We start from the raw sequence: 22,038 nt of genomic DNA, 5'->3' as shown, positions 1-22,038 counted from the left end.
GCAGAATCGATAAGAAGAGATAATAATATAAAAGGAATAAAAATAAAAGACAGGGAATATAAAATCAGTCTGTTTGCGGATGATGTGATAGTGTACTTAACAGAACCAGAACTATCAATAAAAGAACTATATAAGAAATTGAAGGAATATGGAGAAGTGTCGGGATACAAGATAAACGTAAATAAAAGTGAAGCAATGCCTATGAATAACGCGGATTTCTCAAAATTTAAGGAGGAATCCCCATTCAGATGGCAAACGCAGGCAATAAGATACCTAGGTGTGCAAATAAACAAAAATCTAGGCCAATTATATAAACTCAATTACAATCCACTAATGAAAAAATTACAGGACGATTTAGAGCATTGGAAAGAGCTACCACTAACACTGATAGGAAGGATAAACTGTATTAAAATGAACATTTTTCCAAGGATACTATACTTATTTCAGGCATTGCCAATACAACTGACAGAAAAATTCTTCAAAGAGTTAAAGAAAATAATAAGGAGATTTTTATGGAGAGGGGGGAAACCGAGGATAGCACTAGATAAATTAACAGAATGGTATAAACAAGGAGGCTTACAATTGCCAAACTTCAAAAATTATTATAGAGCCGCACAATTAAGGTACCTATCAGATTTTTATCAAACAAGGGAAAAACCAGACTGGACGAGACTAGAATTAGATAAAATAGGGGAAAAGATACCTGAACATATATTATATAAATGGGACGAAAAATTGGTACAACATAGAACTTCTCCAGTATTACACCATCTCCTCAATATATGGAAGAAGATTCATGTAGAAAGAAATAAAATAAATTACCAAATACCAAAACTAATATTGACGCAAAATAAGCTACTCCCTTTTACAATAGACAACCTTGCCTTTAGAAAATGGGAAAAAAAAGGGATTAAAAGAATAGAAAATTGTTTTTCAGGAAGTAGATTCTTATCCTTTGAACAAATGAGAGATAAGTACAATATAACTGGAGATACAGCGCTGGCACATTACCAATTGAGATCCTACTTGAAAGATAAATTAGGAAGCAACTTGAGTTTACCAGAGGGAAGTAACCTTGAATATGTGATTACAGATACAATGTTAATCAAAAGATTTATAAAAAATATGTATATTAAACTGCAAGAAAAGGAAAATGAGGAAACAAATGGTAAAACTAAACAAAAATGGGAACAAGATTTAAATATAAAGATAAAAAGGGAAACATGGGAGAAGTTATGCTCTGGAACGATGAGAAATACAATAAATACGAGGCTGCGTATGATACAATATAATTGGTTACACAGACTATACATTACACCGCAAAAGTTAAATAAATGGGACCCAACAGTATCTGATAGATGTTTTCGATGTAAAAAAGAAAGGGGAACAACAATTCATGCAATCTGGACATGTGAGAGAGTAGAAAAATTTTGGGATGATCTCAATCAGATATTAAATAAAATAACAGAAAACAATATACCAAAGAATCCAGAGATCTTTCTCCTAAGTAACATAAAAAATAAAGAATTTGGAATTGATTTGGAAGATGCACAAAAAAGATTTGTCAAGATAGCCCTAGCCGTAGCAAAAAAATGTATTATGTCAACCTGGAAATTGGAAGATAATTTGAAAATACAACAATGGTATATAGAAATGAATAAATGTATTCCATTAGAAAAAATAACATATAGTTTAAGAAATAATATTGAAATATTCGAACAAGTATGGGAGCCTTACATTAAATACAATAGCGAAAACCTACCGGGAACAAACATTACCTAAGTTGATGGAAGGAGAAGAAAAGAAAAGAATGGACTCAGTAGAATTTATGGTGTATTTTTGTTGAATGACAACATTGTCTAACTGAATTAATGCAACCTAGATTGTATACCTAAAATGGATGAGAGGTGGGGGGGTGGGGGGGTGGCTTGGGAGGAGGGAGGGGGAGGGAGAAAAAGTCACTGTAAATGTGTGGAAAAGAAAAAGTGTATATCATGGCTATTGTGATTTATGGTGTGAAAAATAAAAAATTTAAAAATAAAAATAAAAAAAAAAGACCCTTTGTCAGAAAAAAAAAAAAAAGGAGGTTGCTGCCCGCCCAACTCTGAGGTGCCAAGATGCACGGTTTGAGACGATATCAGCCCACTGGCGGTGGTCAATGTGGCAGGCACCAAGAGATTTCTTTAGGCCGTCCTTGTACCTCTTCTTTGGTGCACCTCTGACACGATGGCCAGTGGAGAGCTCGCCATATAACACGATCTTGGGGAAGCGATGGTCCTCCATTCTGGAGACGTGACCTACCCAGCGCAGTTGGATCTTCAACAGCGTGGATTCGATGCTGTCGGCCTCAGCCATCTCGAGTACTTCGATGTTAGGGATGAAGTCGCTCCAATGAGAATGTAAAGAGGATTCAAAAGGAGATTGATGTTAACTGATGGGAAGAATACAGTGATTGAATATAACTTCCCTAACTGCCTTGATGTTACCTAAGTAGGTGTCCTGCTCTCCCTGATTGTATCAGTCTCCACTGCCATAGCCAGTCCTGTCTTTTTCTTCCAATAAACTATTCCCCAAATCAAAAATTTAAAAAGTGGCAAAAGGGTGCTCAGAATATAATCAGGTTGATTAGTATTATCGGGGGGAAATCCTATTTGACAAATCTGTTTGCAGGTGTAGCAAAGAAAATAGATGAGGGCAAACAAATTGGTGTGGTTTATTTGGACTTTGCGAATGTCTTTGATAAGGTGGCACAAAATTAGAGCGCATAGAATTAGAAGTAAACTACTCATGTGCGTTGAGAATGGTCAAATAAACAAAAACTGTCTGAATAAATGAGTGATTTTTGGGTTGGCAAAAATGGTTAAATTCAAGTTGGCACTGATGAGCACGGCATGTTATTCCCATTCCATATCTTAATTACTCACTTATTTATATTCACTCTTTGTGAGAGTATGTAAGTTCACTGCCCATGCTAATACAGATCAAGTTCCCCTTATCCAAAAATCAGAACTGCTCCAAAATCCGAAACTTTGAGCTCCGACATGACACCACAAGTGGAAAATTCCACACCTGACCTCACTAGCCCATGTGGGGCTCTGACGCTCTGCTGGCACCAGTTTATTACCAACCATTGTCACTGCCAGACAAAAACCATTGTAATGAGGAAGATGACTCTGGAGAAAATATTTAAAACAGTCATCCAGCAGAATTTCTAGTATTTGGTGCTGCATTTATCTTCTTTTGTAAACATAGTTTTTTCTTTGGTAAGTACAAAACATGAATTTCAGATTTCACATGAAAATAATTTCCACCTAAAATGCCATGTTTGAGTATAACATGACCAGCAACATTATTGCGTTGAAGGAAATAATACAGTGGACCGTAAGCCTTTTGATCAAAACACAACCTCCTAGGTGGAGAATGAAAGCCTGCTGTTGTTTGTTGTTGTTGTTTAACAACTGATAGAGGAATTCTGCTGATGCTACTGTGCTGCTTAGTTACCCTAAACACATTATTCCAAAATCTGAAACTCTTCTGGTCCCATGCATTTTGGATAAGGGATACTCGACTTGAATAATTTCCATTGCCATGAATTCTGCCTATCTCAATAACTTGTGAAACTGCTGATCATATCCCTTCTTGAAATTCATATACACTGCATCTGTCACTCTTTCATAATTCCTCTCATTGTCTTCAAAAAATTCCTTTGAAGAAAATTGTTAATTTCTATTTGTCCCTCATGCAATCAAGCAGAATCAACAGCACTCTGTTATATTCTGCATGTTCCACTTCTGCAGAATACTGCAAATACTTGAACAATATGTTGAAAGCATTTATCTGGAAAAAAAATTAAATTTTGGATAAATGAGGATTTCTGATACAAATCAGAACCAAAAAATTTTCTGAACCAAACTGTCCAGGGACCTTGGGCTCCTGGCTGCAGCCTGGACCTCGGTGGGGAGGTGTCAGTGATCGGCGGCAGCCAGCATTTTTTTGGGTGAAATTGAACATTTTTAATGCTTAAAAAACCTTCACTTGTTGTTGTTGTTTAAACACTGTTACAAGTGATTTGCTGTTGATAATAGGCTATTTTTAAAAAATAAAACAGTTCTCTGAATAATTTATCTGACATGGGCCAGGTCCTGACCATTTTGGATACTCGGAGTTGTACTGTAAATAGTAGAGAATGCCGTCATTCTGTTGATTTCAGTGCAGGTATCTGTAGAATTGGCTAACATTCAGAAATCCAGGAGTGGGAGTAATTTGTTATTTCTCAGATAGGCAGGCTGTAGCACGTAGGATACCACTAGGATCAGTGCTTGGGTCTCAGCCATTCACATTTTACACAAATGATTTGGTTGAGGGGGTGTGTGGGGGAGAATGCGATGTTGCCAATTTTGTTAATTATACAAAATGAAATAGAATTGTGAATAGGGTGGAAGATGTAAAGAGGATTCAAAAGGATACTGATGTTAACTGATGGGAAGAACATAGTGGTGGAATATAACATGCAAAGATTCACTTTTGTGCACTTTCACTTTTACAAGTCAGTACACATGCTCATTCAGTGGCGACAAATGTTTGTTTTTTACTTTTATTGCAAATAGTTTGAAATGCAGCTTGAATCTGTTTTCCTGCAATTATATTAGGCCTTGGTGGACCACACCTGGAACACTGGAGAATTTTAATCTTATTAACTCAAAAAAAAACTGTACTTGCTGGAGAACTAGTTTCTAGAATGGCAGGTTTGCCACTTGATGAGACTGAGTAGATTTATTTTGTATTTTTAAAAGTTAAGAATTAGAACTGATCACATTGAGACTTAAAAATAATCTTGCAGGTCTTGACAAAATGCAGGGAGGATATTTCTTGTAGCTTTAGTTGACTAGAACCAGAGGTCACAATCTCAGATCCTATTTGTAACTATAATTAGAAAAGAAGGATTAATTCAGGGAAGATGGAAATAAACAACTTGGAACTTTACACAAGTTGAGGATTGAACAAAGGTTCTTCAAATTAAATCTAAATGGATGAAGCAATTTGTATGCATGTGTTTATGAATTGGGATTGGCTAATAGAGACTTCATTCCAGCCACATCTGTGATTGAGTTTTATTTAAAACAAACAATTGTAAAGTAATTTTGCTTGGATTTCAAAAATAATCTGTGGAGGACAATCCATATATTTAAAAAAAATTATTTAAAAATTACCCAGCCAGCAGCTATAAAATTGTAGTAAATGCTATAAAGAATGAGCAGAGCAGACTTTGGATTGTACAAATAAAACTGTTAACAGCAGCAACAAGAACTGCTCAAGGTGTTAATTAAAAGAATCACATAGGAATATGAAACAACTCATGGATATTCCTCTTCCTTCAAAAAAAATTAATTGTAATTGCACAAAATGAATTCTGGCAAGAGAAATGTACAAGAATTGATTGTCGATACAGGTATTAACAAAATAGATTTGGTCTACCGTAAATCCTATAAAAGTACTTGTGTTTCCATTACCTGATAGTGTTGCTTTACATTAATTCACATTAACCCCCTGTTCACCAGGTGATAGTTTTTTCAAAAACTTTATTTATGTCGTTCAAAAAACAATTAGTACGTAACATCTTCTTTCTTTCTTTGGCTTGGCTTCGCGGACGAAGATTTATGGAGGGGGTAAAAAGTCCACGTCAGCTGCAGGCTCGTTTGTGGCTGACCAGTCCGATGCGGGACAGGCAGACACGATTGCAGCGGTTGCAAGGGAAAATTGGTTGGTTGGGGTTGGGTGTTGGGTTTTTCCTCCTTTGCCTTTTGTCAGTGAGGTGGGCTCTGCGGTCTTCTTCAAAGGAGGCTGCTGCCCGCCAAACTGTGAGGCGCCAAGATGCACGGTTTGAGGCGTTATCAGCCCACTGGCGGTGGTCAATGTGGCAGGCACCAAGAGATTTCTTTAGGCAGTCCTTGTACCTTTTCTTTGGTGCACCTCTGTCACGGTGGCCAGTGGAGAGCTCGCCATATAATACGATCTTGGGAAGGCGATGGTCCTCCATTCTGGAGACGTGACCCATCCAGCGCAGCTGGATCTTCATACTAACATATACTACAATTAACTCTAAACATGAATGTTATTTTTTATATATAGAGAAAAAAAGAAAAGAACCCACCCCCCCTTCAGCCAACTCTCCTAAGGAGAGCCAAAAAGAAAAAAAAGAAAAAATATTTAAAAAAAAATTAAGCATACATATTAAGATCTAATCAATTTAAAATGAAATGTAAATATTCTGAATATAACAACCTTTTTAATAAAAAACTATAATTATCATGCGAAACATGTGTAATTTTTCCCATTATTAAACAATATTTCATCATTATGCGATCTATTAATAACAATCATATTTATATCTTTCCACGTACTAGCAATACATTTTTTCGCTACAGATAAAGCTAAATATACAAAAGCAAGTTGAAACTTGTCTAATCCCAAATTTTTCAAAGGTTACAAACTACCCAATAAAAACACTGTCGGATCTAAAAGTATTTTAATCTTATACAGGTATTCTAAAAACAATATGTATACATGACAAAACAGCATGAAAAAAAAGTTCCAACAAAATTACCACATCTAAAACATAAATCTGATTCATGAAAACTATACTTTTAAAATTTTTTTCAGTTGTTAAGTATAATTTTTTTTTAAATTTTTTATTTTTCACACCATAAACCACATTAACCATGATACATACTTTTTCCTTTTCAAATATATACAGTGCCATTTTCTCCCCCCCTCCCTCCTCCCATCCCACCCTCCCTACCTCCCCCCTCCCGTCCATTTAAAGTACAAAATCTAGGATACATTAAACCAGTCAAACAATGTTGTCATTTAATAAAAATAAACAAAAAATTCCACTGAGTCAATTCTTTTCATTTTCTTCTCCTTTCGTTAATTTAGGTAGTGAATGTCCCCGGTAGGTTTTCGCTATTGTGTTTCATGTAAGGCTCCCATATTTGTTCAAATATTTCAATATTATTTCTTAAACTATATGTTATATTTTCTCATGGAATACATTTATTCATTTCTATATACCATTGTTGTATTTTCACATTATCTTCCGATTTCCAGGTTGACATAATACATTTTTTTGCTACGGCTAGAGCTATCTTAACAAATGTTTTTTGTGCATCCTCCAAATCAATTCCAAATTCTTTGTTTTTTATGTTACTTAGGAGGAAGATCTCTGGATTCTTTGGTATATTGTTTTCTGTAATTTTATTTAATATTTGGTTTAGATCTTCCCAAAATTGTTCTACTTTCTCACATGTCCAGATTGCATGAATTGTTGTTCCCATTTCTTTTTTACATCGAAAACATCTATCAGATACTGTTGGGTCCCATTTATTTAACTTTTGAGGTGTAATGTATAGCCTGTGTATCCAGTTATATTGTATCATACGTAACCTCGTATTTATTGTATTTCTCATCGTTCCAGAACATAACTTCTCCCATGTTTCCTTTTTTATCTTTATATTTAAATCTTGTTCCCATTTTTGTTTAGTTTTACCATTTGTTTCCTCATTCTCCTTTTCTTGCAGTTTTCTTGCATATTTGTTTTAAATCTTTTGATTATCATTGTATCTGTAATCACATATTCAAAGTTACTTCCCTCTGGTAAACTCAGACTGCTTCCTAATTTGTCCTTCAAGTAGGATCTCAATTGGTAATATGCCAGCACTGTATCTTGAGTTATATTGTATTTATCTTTCATTTGTTCAAAGGATAATAATCTATTTCCTGAAAAACAATTTTCTATTCTTTTGATCCCTTTTTTCTCCCATTCTCTAAAGGAAAGGTTATCTATTGTAAAAGGGAGTAACTTATTTTGTGTCAATATTAGTTTTGGTAATTGATGATTTGTTTTATTTCTTTCTACATGAATCTTCTTCCAAATATTGAGTAGATGATGTAATACTGGAGAACTTCTATGTTGTACCAATTTTTCATCCCATTTATATAATATGTGTTCAGGTATCTTTTCCCCTATTTTATCTAATTCTAATCTAGTCCAATCTGGCTTTTCCCTTGTTTGATAAAAATCTGATAGGTATCTTAATTGTGCGGCTCTATAATAATTTTTAAAGTTTGGCAGTTGTAAGCCTCCTTGTTTATACCATTCTGTTAATTTATCTAGTGCTATCCTCAGTTTCCCCCCTTTCCATAAAAATTTCCTTATTATTTTCTTTAACTCCTTGAAGAATTTCTCTGTCAGGTGTATTAGCAATGCCTGAAATAGGTATAATATCCTTGGAAAAATGTTCATTTTAATACAGTTTATCCTTCCTATTAGTGTTGATGGTAAATCTTTCCAATGCTCTAAATCGTCCTGTAATTTTTTTCATTAGTGGATAATAATTGAGTTTATATAGTTGGCCGAGGTTTTTATTTATTGTTAAGTATAATTTTTTTTTTTTTTAATTTTTTTTTTCACACCATAAATCACATTAGCCATGATATACACTATTTCTTTTTCACACATATACAGTGACTTTTTCTCCCCCCCCTCCTTTCCTCCCAAACCACCCCCCCACCCCCCCTCTCATCCATTTTAGGTATACAATCTAGGTTGCATTAAGCCAGTCAGACAATGTTGTCATTCAACAAAATTACACCAGAAATTCTACTGAGTCCATTCTTTTCTTTCCTTCTCCTTCCATCAACTTAGGTAATGTTTGTCCCCGGTAGGTTTTCGCTATTGTATTTAATGTAAGGCTCCTATACTTGTTCGAATATTTCAATATTATTTCTTAACCTATATGTTATTTTTTCTAATGGAATACATTTATTCATTTAAATTTAGTAGTTTCTTCCTTTTAATTTGGTTATGTATTCCATTAATATTTAAAGACATATAGTTCAGCGTAGCCCTTTTATATTTTGTTTATCTTCTCTTTCCGTTTTTCCATCATTACCTTTCCTCCTTTTCCATTTCTGTTTTCTTATTTTCAACTCTTTATAAGACAACATTCCTACAACATCCAACATTTTCCTTATTCTCCTATTTCTATCTTATTTATCCCCAATCTCCCCTTCACCTCCTGAGTTGTCCTTTATCCCTTGTCGGACAACCACATCTCCCCTCTCCATTTGGATTTGCGAATCCACTCGCAAGCGTCAACTGATTTTGCAGTGACCGCTATTTCCCCCCACCCTGCCTCCCCCAGAAAAGATTTCACTTTTCATATGTCACAAAGGTCACTCTTTTAATTCCCTCCTTATTCTCTCTATTCCATTACCTTCCCTTATTAATTCTTGTCTATACTATCTATATTTTCCTCTAAGTACAGATACATTCATGTATGCTCATTGACTCTATTCACTCTTATACCTCTTTACCCGCATACATATCAATCGTGATCATTTTTACTCATTACCCGTCTTCATCCCTCAGTCTATTTTTGTCATTACCCACATACATATCAATCGTGATCATTTTAACTCTCATTACCCGTCTTCCTCCCTCAGTCTATTTTTGTAATTGTTCTGCAAATTTTCGTGCTTCTTCTGGATCCGAGAATAGTCTGTTTTGTTGTCCTGGAATAAATATTTTCAATACCGCTGGATGCTTTAGTATAAATTTATACCCTTTCTTCCATAAAATCGCCTTTGCTGTATTGAACTCTTTTCTCTTCTTTAGGAGTTCAAAACTTATATCTGGATAAATGAAGATTTTTTGCCCTTTATACTCCAGTGGTTTGTTGCCCTCTCTTACTTTTTCCATTGTCTTCTCCAGTACCTTTTCTCTTGTAGTATATCTTAGGAATTTTACTACAATAGATCTTGGTTTTTGTTGTGGTTGTGGTTTAGAGGCCAATACTCTATGTGCCCTTTCTATTTCCATTTCTTGCTGTAGTTCTGGACATCCTAGGGTCTTAGGGATCCACTCTTTTATAAACTCCCTCATATTCTTGCCTTCTTCATCTTCCTTAAGGCCCACTATCTTTATGTTATTTCTTCTGTTATGGTTTTCCATTGTATCTATTTTTTGAGCTAGTAGTTCTTGTGTCTCTTTAGTTTTTTTATTAGATTTCTCCAATTTATTTTTAAGTCTTCTACCTCCATTTCTGCTGCTACTGCCCGCTCTTCCATCTTGTCCATTTTCTTTCCCATTTCTGTTAAGGTCATCTCCATTTTATTTATTTTCTCTTCTGTGTTGTTTATTCTTTTTCTTAAATCCTTAAATTCCTGTGTTTGCCATTCTTTAAATGACTCCATGTATCCTTTAATAAGAGCAAGTATATCCTTTACCTTGCCTTTCTTTTCTTCTTCTATTTCTCTGTACTCTTCCTCTTCTTCTTCCTCTGGGTTGACCATCTGTTGTTTCTTTGGTGCCCTTTCCTCCTCTTCTTTCTTGTTTCTATTGTCTTCTGTGGTCTCTTCTTGCTGCAGGTGTTCTGCAGCTGTCGTTGCCGGCTGTGGAGATCGACTCCCCAGCTGGTCCCCCCTCCCATCGGTGTGTTTTTTTTCATGCGCGGTTGCGCACTTTTACTCGGCTCTGCGAGCCATTTTTGTAGTCCATTATTTACCGACCTGAGGGAGCGGGTTTCTCTCTCCGCAGCGGGCCTCTTCGGACAGGTAAGGCCTTCACCTTTTTCCTCCTTTGTCTTCTCTTCCTCTCTTCTTACCGTTGCTTTCGATTTTTCTTTATTTTGTCGCCATCTTCTTTCCACCTTTATACTCACTTTTCTGTAACTTTTATTTCTGTGCCTTTGTGTTTTCCTTTGTTTTTCCCGACTTTTCTGGAGAGGGCTGGAGTTCACCGTCCGGCCACTACTCCATCACGTGACTCCTCCATTGTAAAGTATAATTGATGTAAAAAATTATAGTTAATCATTGCATAACGTGCATTTATCAATCTAGTTACACTATCATAACAGATATCTAACCAATCATCCTCTGAAAAAATAAAACCAATGTCCGCTTCCCATTTACATTTAGACCTATCCCAACCCTTTTTATCCATACCACCCTGTAATATTTGATACATAAATAACCCTTCTCTGGTACCTTCATAAGAAAAATCTCAAATTTAGTCATCTCAGATAAAATCATATCTCTACCAAACATACATTTTACCAAAGATCGAATTTGGTAATAGAGAAACAAAGAATTCTTATCAACACCAAAACTGTCCCTCATCTGATTAAAAGATAAAAATTTACCCTCTTTAAAACAATCTCCCAAATTCTTCACATCTTTAAATCTCCAATGCAATAAACTTCGATTATGTATTGAAAAATAAATAAGTTGATTATTATACAACAGAGTCAAAGCTGATAATTCAGCCCTAGAGCCTATCATTTTATTTTTCTTAATCCATAGCTTCATCAAATCACCAGGTGATAGTTGAGGAAAATCTTTACAATTTAATTTTTTAATGTGCATTAAATACATTGTCTTCAGCATCACAAAATATAGCAGTAATGAGAGAATTCAATCAGATGCTCCCTGGCTTTTATTCTAACAATGCCTTTTAAATGTCACCTCTCCTCACACTGATTTAGTGAAATACATCAAAGTTCATCACAACCATCTTATTACAGACTGTCATAGCCTTGGACTAAATTTAACTTTGACAATGCTGGTGCTGTCAGGGCTGCTGTAACAGCAGCAATGTCGGTGATACGGATCCAGCAGAGTGGGGAGAGGAGACACGGTTCTGCTCCAAGGGCTTCATCTGCCCAGTCCCAAAGCTGATGAATCTGCAAGGACTTTAAACTGCCTGTTAAAAGAGCTGAAAACATCTGAAACCACGAGGTTGGTGCTCAAGAGGGCAGAGTCTGTGCTGGCAGTGGGCAGAAGGAGTTGCAGGCTCTGGGGAGCAAAAGACTGGCAAGCAAGGCACCAGGAGCACAGTTCTTTGAGAAGGAGAAGCAAAGGAGATCCTACAGGGCAGTGACCATGGAACCAGACCAGCATCTGAGGGATCCACACAAGCTGCACCATGCTGGAGACTGGCCAGGATTCGAAAGGGTGCTGAGGGCAAGAAGGGCTCCCAAGATTGGGTTAGAGATTTGAATCTGGACCTTGGGTTGCTAGTGGATCAAATGGGTGTCTATGCGGCTGCAGGAGCACTGGAGGCTAATCCATGGACATTCAGTGACTTTGAAAGGACTCTCTTTGCTTCTCCTTCTTTCTTACTGTAAGGGGTGCCAGGCAACACTAATGGTGACTTTTTGCATTATGGCCGCCAGAAGGCAATTTCGTGTACTATTACACATTCTGTATTATATGACAATGAAAGAATCTTAAATATTTTGTCTTCAAATGTGATGTGCTGTTCTTTAGTAAGTCAAATCAAGGTAGGACTTTAAAAAAAAAGTCAATGGCAGGGCCTGGAAGGTATTATAGATGAGAGTGATTAAGGGGTACAGGTGCATAGTTCCTTGAAAGTTGTAACTTGGATGGAGAAGATGTTGAAGAAGCTTTGGCATGTTCACCTTTATTGCACAGCATATTGTTACGAGCCCAGAGGACCCCAAAACCCAGGAGCAATAGATATTCACCAAGACAAATGGTTACTTAAACAAAAGTTGGTTTTAATTATCTTTAAGCATGAAAACAAGATCACAATTTAACTTAACCCCCTTCTAATTCTAAGCACAAATGTATGTAATGTGTGTGTAAGTTTAGAAAAGTTATTTGATTCACTGTCCAATCTCACTTCTCATTCCTCCAAGTTTACTGGTTGCAGGCAATTCTTATACTGTGTACAGAATTTAACATTTATAAAGTTCACCAGGCTTTGGTGATAGAAAGGTAAATGGTTACCACTTAGGAAGGTTCTTGTCGGTTTTCAGAGATAGATTTGTTGTTCGTTGGACACCCACAACTGATTCCTTGTAACCAGCTACTCCCGTGTCTTGCTGAAGAAACTTGCCCCATCAAGGTTCTGTAGATGATAACCTCTTTCTTTCAGATCACCATAGACTTTCTCTTATTTCAAGTGAAACATTAGACAGCCAGTCCTCTCCTCTTACATGAACCATAAGGGCTTTGATCAGGCAGAACTAAGCACTCACAACCCATCTTCCAAATGGGGTTTTCCACAAGCTTTCCAGCTTGTCCTATTCCAGCCCCAGCTGCTGCTGCTGACTGTAAAACTGTAGATCTGAATTCTCTCTCTCTCTCTCTCTCTCTCTCTCACACACACACACACGCACTCTCACACACGCACTCTCGCGCACGCAGAGAAAAGCCTGTTTTTCTCTCTGCTTGCAAAATCACATGACTCTCTTACAACAGCAAGTTCCATTCCAGACAACCTGCGACTCCAACGAGTTCTTTCATCTGTTGCCTTTTGTAAACAACAATCCATTAGTGAAGTCTCTTGGGCACTCTCCAAAGCTTTTACAAAGGCTCTTGGAGCCAGCCTGTTCATCATGTGCAAAGCTCCAGTATTTTAAATGAAATCTGTTTTCAAGTGTTTGTATGTGACCTAAACCCCTGCCCCAATTTATCTCACAAAAGTATATATCTATATACAATACAAACACAACATAATCTGTCACAGTATTGAGTACAAAAGTTTGGCACTCGAATCAACTGCTCAGCATTGGTGAGACTCCACTTGGAGCATTGGTTGTAGTTCTGGTTGCCCAGTTCTTGGAAGGACATTAATAAATTGGAAGGGGTGCAGAGGAGATTCACCAGGATGTTGCCAGGACAGTAGAGGTTTAATAAGGTGGGTCTTTATTCCCGAGAGTGAAGGAGGCTGAGGGATGATCTTAGTGATTAGCAAAATCATGAGATGGATGGATAAAGTGAATAATAAAAGTCTTTTCCCCTGGTTAGATACGATGGAACGAAAGGACAATAGATTTAAGATGATAGAGGAAAGAGACAGACACAAGGCATTTTTTTCTACTGTGGACTGTCTGCATCTGGAATTAGTTGCCAGATAAAATTAGATGTGAGCACCATGAAAATATTCAAAAGACATTTAGGAGGTTTATGGATAAGAGATTAGCCCAGAATACCATATAGTTTAGACCTGTGTTCTGTAATGTATGACTGGTCATATTCAAAAACTGATCTCTGCAGAGATGGTGTTTAAACAGCCATGGGAAGAACTGAGAATTTCTAAGATTGATATTGAATTGATTATTCTGATGGTCAACAGGAATATTTTCTGTCTGCTTGCAAGTTGTATACAATAACTTATGAAGTGTGTGGATGTCGCATTGAATTGAGAATTTCTGGTTTGTGGAAGAACTAAATCACCCTCTGCTTTCTCAAGAGAAATATCCACATGAAGTAGGTTCTTTAGGAAAGGAGTCTGGTAAAAATTGAAACTGGTAAGGTGTTTAACATTGGCTCACTTTAATCGATTTTTGTTGTATTTGTACATTTGGTACAAAGATTGAAAAATGGAATTGAGATGATAGCAGTTCAAGTTTGATGTTATAAATTGCCATCTCACGGTTCCTTTGCTGGATTGGAGTTGGGTTTTTTTCTTCGTGCAATGAGGAAACTTTCTAACACTTACACACATGGAGTAACTTGAGGGTTGTGACAACTTCAGAATTGCATGTAATAAACTTTCCATGCAGAGGAAGAGAATAAATGCATTATATTACATTGCTTCAAGATTGTAAGAGGGCTGATTTGGGTGCATGTAGCCTTTAAAAAGAGTAGTTCATATCTGTGATGGAGGTGAAGCTGATTGCAATGCCACACATGAGATGAGTATATTCAACATTGAATCATTTCTGGTATATTTAGTTACACCTGGAGATGGCTTTAAAAAGATATATTTAGAGCATGATTAATGAAGGGCTTTGATCTGGGTTTGAACAGACTTTGTACTCGAGAGAGATTGAATGTTTGAAGAGTTGTGTCCATTTGGTTTGCTCATCATTTTTGTTTCAATGTGCTGTGATGATTAGATTCAACTTTATTGTCATTGTGCCAAGTACCAGTGAAATACAATTAGCATTCAGCCACTACGTGTGAATAAAAACAGGCGCATTCAGTGCTGACAGTACAATGTGAGTGCAGAACCACTCAACGCTGTGATTTAAGGTTCAGCAGGGTCACAACCTCAGGAGAAAAGCTCTTCTTGAGCCTGCTGATTTGAGACCGGAGGCTCCTGTGACACCTACCGGATGGAAGGAGAGTAAAAAGTCCATAGTAAGGGTGAGATGCTTCCTTCATGATGCTTTTTGCCCTGCCCAGACAGCGTTTCTGATGGATGTTCTCAATGGTGGGCAATTGGATGCCTAAAATCTGTTGGGCAGTTTTTACCAAAAAAACTGAAGTGCTTTACGGTCTGATACGAGACAATTGCCCTACTACACTGAAATGCCATAAGTGCGTCTGCTCTCAATGGAACAGTGGTAAAAATCCATCAGTATCCTGGGACAGAAATAAACTTTCTTGAAGCTCCACGAGAAATAAAGGCACTTTTTGCACCTTTTTGATCAAGATGGAGGAGTTCAGGGACCAGATAAGATCATCAGAAGTGTGGACACCAAGGAATTTGAAGCTTGATACATGTTCCTCTACAACTCCATTGATGTAAATAGGGGCATGAGTGTAGCTTCTAGCAAGCCTGAAGTCCACAAAAATTTCCTTGGTCTTCTGAGTGTTAAGGGCCAAATTGTTGTCGGCCACGTGGCCAGGTCCTGGACCTCGTCCCTATAGACCATCCCATCATTCCCCCCCACCCCCCACCACCCCGATCAGGCCAACCACCGTGGTGTCATCTGTGAACTTGATAATGGAATTAGAACCATAATAAAGGAATGTAGTCATAGGTGAAAAGGGAGAACAGAAGAGGGCTCAGCACACAGCCCTGGGGCTCACCAGTACTCAGGGAGAGAATGGAAGAGAAGAGATTGTGTAACTTAACAGATTGGGGTCTGTTAGTCAGAAAGTCCAGGGTCCAATAGCAGAGGGATGAGCTGATACCAAGCTGGCGAAGTTTGGCGATCAGTTTGGAGGGAATCACAGTATTGAATGCTGAACTAAAGTCAATGAACAGCATTCTGGCTGATGCATTTGCAGGCTTGAACTTCTCATTTAACAAAAAACCGAGATGAAGTGAAGAAATTCCCAGTGTTCAAAGACATTGTAAATTAATTGTTTAATTTCCATCAGTTTTTCCAACCATACTATGCTTGCCATTTTCAAAATTTAAATTACTGCATTCCAATTTATTTTAATGTAATTGTGAAAAATAATACAAAGATTGTGATTGTCAGATGAAGATTTTAGTCTAGTTTTGGAAAGTAAAATAATGAACTTTGTGCAGAACCATCAGTGATCTCATACAGTTGACACCAGGGATGGCCAAATCACGGCCTTCGAGCCACATGCTGCTCTTTGACATATAATATGTGGCTCGCGGAAATGCCATTGGATAGGATGATCTGAAACTTAAAAATGTCACCTTAAAATCAGGGTTGTCCTCTACAAAATCAAAAATTCTGTTTTTAATGATGAAGTCCCAATACTGCTGCCATCTTCCTGCAGGCTCTGACGCAATCTCGCATGTGCTCCATTAGTTATTTGCGAAGTCTCTGTGCTCCTCCGCAGGGTCCATCTGCCTGATCCGACAGCAGCTGGCTCTGTACAGGCTTTAAATGGCCTGTTACAGGAGCAGACGGAGGTTTATTTTAAAATATCCAAGTAAAATTTTAAACCTTTAAATGTTATTAAAATGTTGAGATTTGCTTTTTAACAGCATCCACTATTTTTGGTGGGTGGGGGGGGGGATTGTCTTAATCAAAGAATGTCACTCAAAACCAACATCTAGGTAGAAATTCTGGGGTTGTCCTATACAATGGCATACACGGTATGTTGTCTGAGACAGGAAACGTATAAGCAGCTGCTTTAGTAGGCGTGGCTTGCCATCGCATGATTGTTGCAGCTCTATCAGCCCTGGTTTATATTTTACACTCCAGACACCAATATTTTTTAAGATTTTGGGGCAAGAAGTCAAAATTTTGTTTTTGTAGAATGTTTTTTTTTGCAGAATTCTTCCCAGGTGCATCTTTTCCTCTTAATAAAATTGGAATGTTGTGTGAGGATTTTGATCTTTAATGGATGAAATAATTAACCTTCAGGAATAATTATGCTGAAATGATTGGGTACAGAATATCACAAACTGAGGTGGAGCTGTGTAATAATATTATCACCTTGATATTTTTGTATCTTTGTATTTTGCTTGAACCAGGTCGTCTTCCCTAAATTTATTTCTTGGTATCTGAATTGAAGGCACCATGGTTATATGTGTCCCTTTTCTCAAATTTGGGAACAATAATAAACTTCTTCCAGCATCTAATAAGTGATCTATTTTGATTTTTTTAAAAATTATAAATACAGCATTGTAACAGTTCTTTCCTGCCCACAACCCTGCACTGCTCATTTATACCTATAGACAACGCTTTCCAAGTTCTAGTATTTCCCAATTTCAAAACATGTCATCTTCACAGAAACATGAGGGACAATATTCTGAATTACTATCTTATTAATTCAGTAAATTAAACTTTGTAGTAGTAGCTTTAATTCATTGATAAAACTGGATAAACATTTTGCATAACTTTGCACTGAGATTTTCATAATGATGAGTAACAAAGCAAACTGTATAATTATAATGATATTCAACTTTAAACCAATGAAAGAAATAAGCAAATAAGATTAATTAAGGATTAAGTGAGATTAAGATGAATTCAAAGAAAAGTATCTCGAGAGCTTACATCTTTGACGTTATAGTAACTCTGGTAACACTACAAACAACAATATTCCTTAAAGGGTTAGTCATAGCATTGACTAATCAAAAATACATCAGTTTTCCCAAGATGACAATGTCATGCAGTGTGGTAAATAGAGTAATAGTATCTGCAGATCAGAATTTATTGTCATGAAAGCAGTATTATAGGTGCGAATATTGGATTTAATTACATTTAAAAATAAACAACCACAAAAAGAGAAAGTGAGGTAATATCTGTGGTTCATTGTCCATTCAGAGGGGAAAAAGTACCGATGGTAGCAGTGTGAAGAGGGTATGACATAGGTAGTGAGGGTCCTTATGTATAGAGGCTGCTTTCGTAAGCTACCTCCTCTAATAGATGTCCTTGATGGAGTGAAGACTGATGCTCATGATGCATTTGCCGAGTTCACAACTCTGTAGTCTTTTCCTGTCCTGTGCATTGGCACTTCCATACCAGACAGTGATCAAACTAGTCAGAATGCTCTTTGGTGATGTACCAAATCTCTTCAAATTCCTCACGAAGTATAGCCGCTGACAAGCTTTCTTCAAGATTGCATCAATTTGGAGGCCCCAGAACAGATCTTCAGAGACGTTGAACCCAGGAATTTGAAGTTCTTAATCCTTTCCACTGCTGACCCCCTGATGAGGACTGGTTCATGTTCTGGTTTCCTTCTCCTGAAGCCCACAATCAGTTATGGCATTTGATGTGGATTGAATGCTGCTTTGTTCTGAATTGGCTAATAATTTTAATGTTGTTTTGTTCTCATATTTGACTTGGTGGTACTGGTTCTATCAAGTGGGATCACAGTCACAACAGTTGCTCCAGTGTTCTTGGTCAGTTCTGACCTCGTACTGTCTTTGTGGAGTTAGCACTGAAAATTTCTTCTGGCCACATTTCAAGGATATGATGGCAGGTTAAATGGCAAAATTAAAGTGCTTCTAGCATTGGATGGCAGGGTAACCTTGAGAGTTGATGGGAATATGATAGAATAGGTGACAGGGAAATGGGGAAGAGGAATGATGGCATTGCTTTGTGAACTGACAGAATTACAGCTTCCCCTATCATGAGAAATATGAGAACATTGAAGTATACATGCTGGTGTTCATCTTTTGACCAAAAGTTCAAATTGAATTTGGTAATAAAAATTAACATTTTAAAGTGCATGGTTAGATCTGCTACTGTAAATTTTGCTTATAATTTTTGTCTTCAATAGGTCAGATGTCTGGAGCTGGGGCAATGGTGCCAGGGCAACCAATGGCAGGCCGTATGATGCCCAACCTCCAGCCAAACGTGTCCTCAGGAGCACCTTCTCATCCAAATCCAAGTGTTGTACCACCAACACTCGGTAACATGATGGGCCCACGGCCATCAACTGCTACCAATGGCATGTGTGAGTATTTTACAAAATCATACTTTCTCTTCTATGTGATGCATATAGGCAATACTACTTAAAATCATTTTGTTTGTTTGAAGATGAAACAAGTATTCTTTAGGTTAATCATATTTTCTGTTAGATGAAGAATGCCAACCAAAATATTGACAGAACGCCATGCTCATGAAGCAGAAATGGGTATAGTTTTGAGTGAACAGTGAGAATGGTTTTGTCAGTGGACACTGCAAATGCTTTGTGCACAGCAAGATTTTGCTGCAATTAATGCAATTAGTTTACTTTTATTGGTTTAAGGGTAGAGGCTAGAGGAAATTGGGCTTTTTATACAGCTTGTTTTTGTATCCTTCCTTGTAGAAAAAATTTAAATATCTGCAACATTCATTATAGGTTTAGAAAAAAATGATCCCTCAGTTGTAATTTTATTTTAGTGTGAAGTACAAGGGCTTTGTATGGATCAGACTATTCAATTATTTTCAAACATCTGTTTGGATTTGTTAATGGTGCCCTTGTGTTTTGGGTGGGCTGTTTTTGGCATTCTTTCATACCACATGAGAAGCAGGAAATAATGTACTAAACTCTTGACTTATTAATTGGGCAATGAATGTGGATAATGTGGGGTAGTCTTGGAATTTTGGAAGAGGTAATCAGATGGTTAAATTGCCTTTTTCTTCTATACAAAGTGTAATTTTTAGATACAAAACCTTAACAATATTGTCTTTTTGATTCTGCAGATCCAGGCCCAGGTGTACAGCCAGATGCTGTAGTAGTGCCCACAACAACGGCAACAACACCTGCAGCACCATAATGTCTCTTGTGTTTCTATCCAGCTACCTCCCTTCTTGAAGACACCAAAATCCAAAATGTTTGCCTCTATTTTGTTTAGCTCTCCCTTTTTATTGCAGTTTTTTTTTTTCCTTTTTTGAAAATAGAATTTCTTTGGGAAAAAATTAAAACGTGTTCTGGTCACTTTTTCCACAAAAACAAAATTGCCTGCCTCATTTTGGTAGCTGGGTCCTTTCCTGTTTCCAACTCTTTGCATTGAAGCACATTGGGTTGTTTATTTAGTTGGGTGAGTTTCCTTTTCAGATGGCTGTTCTTGTCAGTGTTTCAATAGCAGCAGAAGGTATTTGAATATGTACATGAACATAGATATAGTGGTTATATCAGCTTGAAAGAATTGACTCCTTTCAGGATACTAGTTTCTCTTTCCTCTTCATTCATTCCACCATGAAAGTGGAGACATCAGAGCCGAGACTGATCTCAGAAATTTGGTTTGTTATTCCCTAACTAGTGCTTCATTTAGGAGTGGACACCTGTATATCAAAGTAGACAGGGAGAAAATCAATCACCAATGTCTAATTGATTGTAATAATTTAAGTGTGGAACTTTTTGCTTCTTGGTCTGTATATTGAAAAATTGAGGCATTGGTTCGTTGTTGAACATCCAGACAAAATATTTGGTTTTCGCTGTACAGTTTAAAGTACGTCTTCTACTCAATCAACCATATTTGAGTTGCACACCAAATTATGAAATCTCTGGCCAGTGTGAAATGTGTTATTTAATTTACTTTTGCAAAGTAGAATTCAATAATCATGAAGCAGAGTTTCCCAGAGGAAGTGCATGTTGGGCTGCATGGAGTCTCGTGGTTTTTCAGTCAACGAAGATCTACAATGAGGTGCCAGAGGTTTACCCTCATCTCTTTATATGAAATACATGAACCCCTCCCTCTGAAGTGTGTGAATGACAGTTGCAGGGGAATGGGAACCAGAGCAGAGACTGAAGTGGTTATGGAAAAAAATGTTCAGCCTGCATACAAAGGCAGAATTAAAGGTTGAGCAATAGTGGGAATAATGTTCTGAGTTGAGTCTGTTTCAATGCAGGCAGTATTGTTGGACAGGCCGTTGAACTTGGAGGACAGATCAGTACTGGAATTATGGACAGATCAGTACTGGAATTATGATGTTGTGGCCATTATTTTTAGGAGGTCTTGGCCTAGCAACTTACTGTTCTGGATTTCCAATATTTTTTCATGTGATAGTGAATGAGGGATGAAAGGGGAGGGTTTGTGTTATTCATCCAGGACAACAAGAGGTCATCTCCAGAGGTTGTATGAATATAGGAGGAATGAGAAAAGGATGACCACTTTAATGAGATTATATTTGCAACTTCCTAACCCCCTAATGATCATTGTGTACTGTATTAATAATGTACACAAAAGTAATCAAGTATGTATGTATTGTGCATCTTAAAAATAATTGTCAAATCAAAATCTTTCCACTTATCATCAAGTCCTTTCAGCTAAATCCCCAGCTAGAGTATTCTAGTTGTCACCACTTGGACAATAATACAGTGGAATTCTGAAGGGCCCATCAGCAAGACTTTCCTTGCAACCATATTATATGAAAGAACTATCTTTATTCTAACATACAGAGGTATTGCTGTACTTATTCAGACTTCCAGTTTGTAATTAGCAATCTGTTTGGCCTTGCCTTGATATACTTTATATCTGCTATTACTTTGGAAAGGTGCAATTTCATCTCACAAGACGGTCTCTGCTTTGGAGCTAATTTATGTCTGCTGTATTTATTCACTTGCTATGTTTATGTAATTTTATTTGGTGCACAGATTAATGAAAACTAGTTAAATGTTCAGTTAGGAGGAAAATCTGGAGAGAATGAACACATCAAGAAGATACAGTGGAATATTTTCAATTAATTATAGTTCTAATTAGTTTCACTGAATCTGGACGACGGGAATCGAGGGAAAATATTTCTTGTGCCTGCTGCCATGCCTGCAACGTGTGGAAATGGTTCTGACTGCTGGACCCAATTATCTCTGCTGGAGGGTAGTGTCATTGACTTAGCAATCTTCAACTCTTTGCAGTGATTTTCC

At 37.1% G+C, this 22,038-nt stretch overlaps 1 protein-coding gene across 3 annotated transcripts in view; it reads left to right on the top strand.

Annotated features, from left to right (window-relative positions):
- smarcc1a (SWI/SNF related BAF chromatin remodeling complex subunit C1a) overlaps positions 1 to 20,132 on the top strand; it is a 157,543-nt gene extending 137,411 nt beyond the window's left edge. For all 3 annotated transcript variants that reach the window (XM_069922057.1, XM_069922056.1, XM_069922055.1), the window contains exons 27-28: positions 18,970 to 19,146; positions 19,878 to 20,132. In XM_069922057.1, coding sequence (XP_069778158.1) covers positions 18,970 to 19,146; positions 19,878 to 19,951 — 251 coding nt within the window. In that variant the 3' untranslated portion in view covers positions 19,952 to 20,132. The remainder of the gene's footprint in view (positions 1 to 18,969; positions 19,147 to 19,877) is intronic.
- Positions 20,133 to 22,038: the final 1,906 nt, after the last annotated feature.

This window comes from Narcine bancroftii, chromosome 2 (assembly GCF_036971445.1).
Source record: "Narcine bancroftii isolate sNarBan1 chromosome 2, sNarBan1.hap1, whole genome shotgun sequence".
In the NCBI taxonomy this organism is placed as follows: Eukaryota; Metazoa; Chordata; class Chondrichthyes; order Torpediniformes; family Narcinidae; genus Narcine; species Narcine bancroftii.
Note: the sequence above shows the minus strand (reverse complement) of the source record. Positions and strands in the feature narration are given on the sequence as shown.